This window comes from Coturnix japonica, chromosome 18 (assembly GCF_054131305.1).
Source record: "Coturnix japonica strain WE chromosome 18, WE-NBRP24, whole genome shotgun sequence".
NCBI classification, from domain to species: domain Eukaryota; kingdom Metazoa; phylum Chordata; class Aves; order Galliformes; family Phasianidae; genus Coturnix; species Coturnix japonica.
The window spans coordinates 12118862-12125270 of NC_140680.1; the positions used below are offsets into that span (position 1 = coordinate 12118862).

Sequence of the window (6409 nt, forward strand, 5' to 3'; positions counted from 1 at the left end):
TTCCTTTCTGCCAAACCATAACCACATCCTCTCTGAAGTCATAAAACGAATAGCACATGCTGAAGCAAACTCTAGGGTGAATGTTATGGAAAAAACAACATTTGATGGGCATTCAATAAGTGTGAAGCAATGATTAAGGCTGTATTAGAAGGGTGTGACGTGATGATGCAGCTGTCCCTTCTAGTAAATACAGCTATAAATGCACTGAGCATGGATATATAGGATGAATGTCTCTCTGGTCTGTTTAGAAGTTGGTCGTGCATCCATACTACTTCTTTAAAGGAATAGTGCCTCCCCATTCAGGCTATGTAATCATTACATTGTGTCTGAGTGATGTCATGAAAAGTGTTTTAAGTAAGTTTTCCACGTGAAGTGAGACTTCATATTGCACAAGCGAAGGCAAAAGGCAGCAAGTGAACATACAAGCTAAATGAAAAATGATAACCAGGATTTACTTGTACAAGGATTGCTTAATATTTGTAGTAATTAGACATTTAAACAAATGGTTAAAATAACAAAAATAATTTATAACTGTTGGTTACCATTCACTGCTTATTGACTGACTTCAAGTGCTTTATCTGGTGGCTGGGTATTCCAGGAAGCACAGGCATAATGTTCCCTCTATGGATGATTTGAGATCACTGTAATCAGCAGAGCGGGTGCGAATATCAAAGCCAACACAACTGATGCACTGATCTGACTTGCTCCTGGCCGTGGAATAGAAATGTACCATGGAATAGAAATGGGGAGGAATGGTAGCTATGGCATGGCTCACACCTACTTATACGTATTCCAAGGTGGTCTCCCAGCATGGGTTGAAACACTGCGTACAAAACTAGTGAAGCGGTTTTGTTTCCTGGCAGTGACTGAGTTACAAGGAAGTCTTTTGGTTGAACAAGGAAGATGACACAAGTCTGTGATCTCCCCCCAAAAATGTCACTGCTGCCAAAGGGGATTTCATAGCTAATTTCCCAGCTCTTCTAGGAAGCAATGCAAATGTATGTGTGTATATATGTGTATATTTTAAAGTACAGGGCTATTTTTGTGTGCACATCCATTTCCTTATCCATGAGAATTTGCTTGTTGGAACTCTGTTCAGAGATCTGTTCTCATAACTAATGAACATGGACTGTAGAGTGGCCTCACACACTTGTAGGGCTTCAGTCGTGCTGACTTCTATGTGGCAAGGACTTTCTGAAAAGTCTTCAGAGTTTGTGCCACAGGGGTTTGCAGTTGGAGATTTACATGTATTTTCAGAACGGTGGATATAAACAGAAAGTCAGGGTTGTAACTATGCAGCTCTGTACAAGTGAGGTCTCCAGGATACCAAAGAGGTGGAGAAGTCAACAAGGTGGCCTCAGGAGCAACAGGATGAGAGCAAGAGGATGTGGAGGGAGAAGAGATTCTGTGGGGCTGGCAAGTAGTGGGGGGAGTAATTCTTTGAATGCCCTGGCAGCAACTTGATTTCTTCATGAGATAAGAAATGAGATCACAGAAGGGTTATAAAGGGGGGAGTGATTTGATCAAATGTTCAGATAGCAGGATTTGGCAATTGCATTTCATACGGTGTGAGCATGATGTGATGCAATGTGTTGGTTTGATGGGAAACCTGAGACCCGATGCTGAAGGTTGGACTGAGTGAGAGTTGAGGCCCAGATGTTCAGATTGAATATTAGAAGAAATTTCTTCTCTGAAAGAGTGGTGAGGCTCTGGTACAGGCTGCCCATGGAGGTGGAGGAGTCGCCGTCCCTGGAGGTGTGCAAGAAAAGAGTAGATGTCGCACTGGGCAGCACTGTCTGGAGTGGTAACAGGCAGGGGCTGATGGTTGGACTGCATGAGCTTGGAGGTCTTTCCAACCAAAATGATTCTATGAACTTTATCAAGAAGTAACTCTTCACTGATGATATGTGGAATAATGTAGGGGCTGACCCTGGGGGTGTTCAAGGAATGACTGGATGTTGCGTTGAGAGACATGGTTTAGTGGGAGATATTGGTAATAGGTGGATGGTTGGACTGGATGATCTTTTAGGTCTTTTCCAACCTTGGTGATTCTGTGGTTCTAAAAGCAAAGTAGAGAAGGGAGTACTCTGGAACAAGCTGTGAGGCAGATTAAAAGTAGTGAGCAAAGAAAATGCCTAACATTGCTTCTGCATTATGTCTTTGCAAAGGATTACACGACTCCATCATTTATTTGTCTACAAGAGTAAAAGAGTCTGCAGGATCCTGGTTAACTGCTGGTTAACTGACTTTACTTACACCCTCTTGTTTCAAAAGCTATAATGCTTAGAAAGATTAAAGTAGCTTAAACACTTCAGTAAGATCAGAGCTCATGTCCCTGGGCCAGCGCCTCTGGTGTCTGTTGTGTTTAACTACTGGAGAAGCTCTTTGATTTGTTTAACATACTCCTTAATTCTTCTGCAGAGTAAACCCCCAAGTCTCAAATTCATTAAATAAGACCCATAGAGAATGAAGCCATTATACAGTCCTTCCTTTCAAATACCTGCACAGGAACCGTATGAAAAGCAGCTGTGAAAAATCATAAGGAGAGGAAAAAAATGTACCATAAAAATAGGACAACCATATTTTCCATAGACTTCAAGTCATCTGGAGGATGTTCATCTGGAAACAAACATTGCTGTGAAGGCTGGATCTGACTGTACCAACCTCAGAATAAGGTAAGAAAAGCGTGATTTAAGAGTTCAGCTCCTAATTGCGTTTTCATGGTTTGGTTCTGTTGATAACCTTCGTCTGGGTAAGAGTTTGTTGAATTCAATTGTATTGAAGAATAACTCATTTGGAAAGAATACTTACGTGTTTGCAAAGTTTCTATAGCCATGTATTTTTTAGATCTAGTACAGATACTTTGGAATTGATTGCTTTGCAATATGTCTTGCTTCTCATTTTCCTTGGAAAATCTGTCATTTTGATGACCAGAGTTTCTTTTCCCACTCTCAGTGCTGGAATGGGTCAAAATCCCCAAAGCAATAGTTTTCTTGGCAGCACACTGGTATCTATTTGTGCTTACTTTTGTTTTTAGACGCCTCAATCAGCATCTGAATAATATACCCTAATTTTGTTCAACTTGCAAAGGATTTATTACTTCCTTTCATATTGCAGTTGTACCTTAAATTGAATCCTGTCTCCAAACACCTGCTAAATTTCTTGTTAGTTCATCCTTTATGCAATTCCTCCTTTGCACATCTACATACATGTGATTATATGTTTCTTCATAAACAAATGAGTTGTACAATATCATTTTCTTTAGTGCCATCTGCTGGGAGTTTTTTGCTATTGTTCTCATGATCCTGGTTTTTCCTGGTGGTTTCTACTATGAAGCAAGCACCCGTTTACCTTCATTACATCTATACCCGCTAATCCGTTCCTGGCAGCTATTTAAGCATCATCCTTGGCAGATTATGAAGAAAATAACTGCTGTTGATACTAACATAAATATTTCCAGGAACTTGCCAGGCACCCATTTTACTTTTTCTTTGTATACACATTTAAATACATACTTTTATATAGTGAGATGTATATATATAGCTTGTTTGCATTGGGTTCTCTGTAAAATGCTGTAAGCTGAAAGACTGCGATACAGGAATTAGCACAGGTACAAAGTGTTTCCTGCTCTGTATTTCTCATCTGCAGAAAGCCCCACAGTCTAAGCAGCATATCATGATTTCCCTTTGAATCATGGTTTAGTTGTTCTTTAGTACAAAGTGCTTCTGAATTTCATTTTAGCTGCACCTGCAGTCATTAAAAAATGTATTTTGAATGCTTTATTTGAAGGATAGGTGTTGTGCTATAGCAGAGCATCTTTCTTGTCTTCCACAAAGTTAGGTTCATTATCTGAACTTTACTCATGATAAATTATTTGTAGTCTATCAGAATTAAAGTTAACAAAAAGAAAGTGCTGATCAATGATTTGCTGCAACATGCAGGAATATTCAGCTCTGGGCTGCAAAGGGCAAGAGGAGATGATTGCTGTTCACAACTACCACAGTGCTACCTTCATTATTATTTCCATGTTTCTTCAGCTCTTGCACTATTTGTGGTCATCTTTTACCTCCAGCTCTTAAAATCACAACTCCTACAGGGCAACCTATCAGCACTGAGCTGGTTTAAAGACGAGGCAGCAGGCAGGGAAGCAGGAGGGCTGTCTGTATGTGCTCCTTTCTGTGTGGGCCATAGTCGAGTCCAGAAGCTTCTGGCAGCAGCTAAGGGAGCACAGCCTCCCAGGGCACACCACAGCACCCAGTTGCCTTCATGTATCTGTCTGCATAGTGACTGGGCTCAGCCAGGCTGGTTTCCTCAGGGTCTGCCCTGATTACCTTCAAGGCCCAACTGCATAGAAAAGGGACGAGTTGTTCTTGCTGCCATTTTAGCTAAGATGGGGGTTGTTTTCATCACACTTTCTGAACACACACAGTATTAGGGTGAAATAAACTCTTTTTTTCCCTTCTTTATTTCCCCATCAGTGTTCCAGCAGGTTTCCTGTGGTGCTATATACTGCAACTTGCCTGAGGGTTTCCTAATGTCTGAAAAGAGAAGAGCAGGGAGAATGGAGGAAGAATCCATCAAGGGATCTGGTATTTAATCTCTGCTACAGACTACTATACTATATATTATGAATGTAAGTCCATGACAATTTGAGTTTTGCCTTTCTAGGATCCTTGGCCCAGGCTGATGACCTCAATGCAAAGCCACTGTCACAAGGGAAGAGAGACTTGGACAAAGAATCTGTGTCAAACGTATGTTCCATTTTTTTGTCATACTCCTTAATATGTTGATATGTTCTACTTAGCAAGCTTTATTACCCAGAGGTTTTCCAGTTATAAAGAGCTGATAACTGGGAAAAAAGTATCCAATTTTCTTTAGTATTTTTCCTTAAAAATCACAGAAAAGAATGTAACTATTTGCAGAATATGGTATAAATTTCATAATTGAAATTATACTTCACTTGAAATGGTTTCTAGTCTTAATTCTCTCTAGACTTTTGATTTATTATTATTATTTGTTGAAGAAAGGTAACATGGTCTCCAAAATAAGCACTGGGATATTGATTATAAAACAATTGCATATATAGATGTAAATGTTCCTATACATATATTAATAAATTCACTAGTTTCAGTGTTAATTCAGTGCTAATTTCTTTCATGCATGTTAACTACACGACAGCTCCATCTCGTGGTTGACTATTACCTGAGGATGAATTTCAGTACTGTAAGAAAAACAAGTATTGATCAGGAAAGGAAATTTTGGATATGATTAATTTATGTCACTTTTTTGTTGCCAGTAAAAAAAACAAACAAAAAAAAAACCATTGGAATTATGATTACCTGTATGTGAGAGCGTGAACCATATCACATATACACTAACTGTTATGTTTTGTTTCTTCATATAGATGTTCAAAACTGATGCAGCTGGTCAGCAGTTTAACCTTGAAGCTGCAATTAAGAATGTTGATAAAATGTCCAACGAGCTGAAGAAACTAAATGGTAATTCTGAGTTCTTTGTCTGGATGTGTGGTTGAGAGTGTTCTTTTAGCATGGTTGAGAATGGCTCATGCTTTCTCTATCATACAATTGGATTTGGCTTCAGGGATGGGGCACTCACAACCTCACTGGGCAGCAGTGCCAGCACCTCACCAGTCTCTCAGTAAAGAATTTCCTCCTGTCATCTAATCTAAATCTCCCCTCTTTTAGTTTAAAACCATTCCCTTTTGTCCTGTTACTATGAGACCATATAAAAGTTGGTCTCCTTCCTGTTTATAAGCTCCTTTCAGGATCCAGAAGGCTGCAAGGAGGTCTCTGTGGATCTTTCTCTTCTTCAGGCTGAATGAGCCCTGCTCCTTCAGTCTTTCTTCATAGGAGAAGATCTCCAGCCCTCTGATGATCTTTGTGGACCCTCTCCAACAGCTCCACGTCTTTTTCTGGCTAGAAACCCCAGTCAGTGCTGTGATACTACATTTCCCTTTGTCTTTCAGTGGAAAGCCAACTACTGATTTGTGACCTTATTCTGAATTTCAACCACCCCACGAAGGCCAAAGATTTAAGAGAGGCTGAAGAAAAAGCCTGGAGTTTGATGGATTAAGTAACATCACTTGTTTTCATGCATTGTCTTCTATTAATAGTTATTCAGTTTAAACTGTAAAATGCCAAAACAGTTTACTGCACTTGTAGTACTTTCATTTTAATCTGGCAGTGTAGGATTGAAAAATGTTATATGTAGCATATTGGTTTTGAGAAATATTTTAAACCCAGTTTTCTCAAACTAAGTATATTAGGTGTTGAAATAGTGGCATAATTAACTTAAAATGTCAGGAAACTTGAGCTGGTGATTTTCACACATGGTTCATTCCTTTTAATTACTGGAAGAGTAATAAAAGATTTTAAATTACTTCAAGTCA

General features: G+C 39.4%; 1 protein-coding gene across 4 annotated transcripts in view; it reads left to right on the plus strand.

The window, feature by feature from the left end:
* C18H5orf58 (chromosome 18 C5orf58 homolog) overlaps positions 1-6399 on the plus strand; it is a 32486-nt gene extending 26087 nt beyond the window's left edge. For 2 of the 4 annotated variants that reach the window (XM_032447444.2, XM_015876358.3), the window contains 5 exons: positions 2509-2675; positions 4479-4589; positions 4669-4751; positions 5405-5498; positions 5987-6399. In XM_032447444.2, coding sequence (XP_032303335.2) covers positions 4535-4589; positions 4669-4751; positions 5405-5498; positions 5987-6093 — 339 coding nt within the window. In that variant the 5' untranslated portion in view covers positions 2509-2675; positions 4479-4534 and the 3' untranslated portion in view covers positions 6094-6399. The remainder of the gene's footprint in view (positions 1-2508; positions 2676-4478; positions 4590-4668; positions 4752-5404; positions 5499-5986) is intronic. The other 2 variants (XM_085518927.1, XM_015876357.3) reach the window with 1 other exon arrangement.
* Positions 6400-6409: the final 10 nt, after the last annotated feature.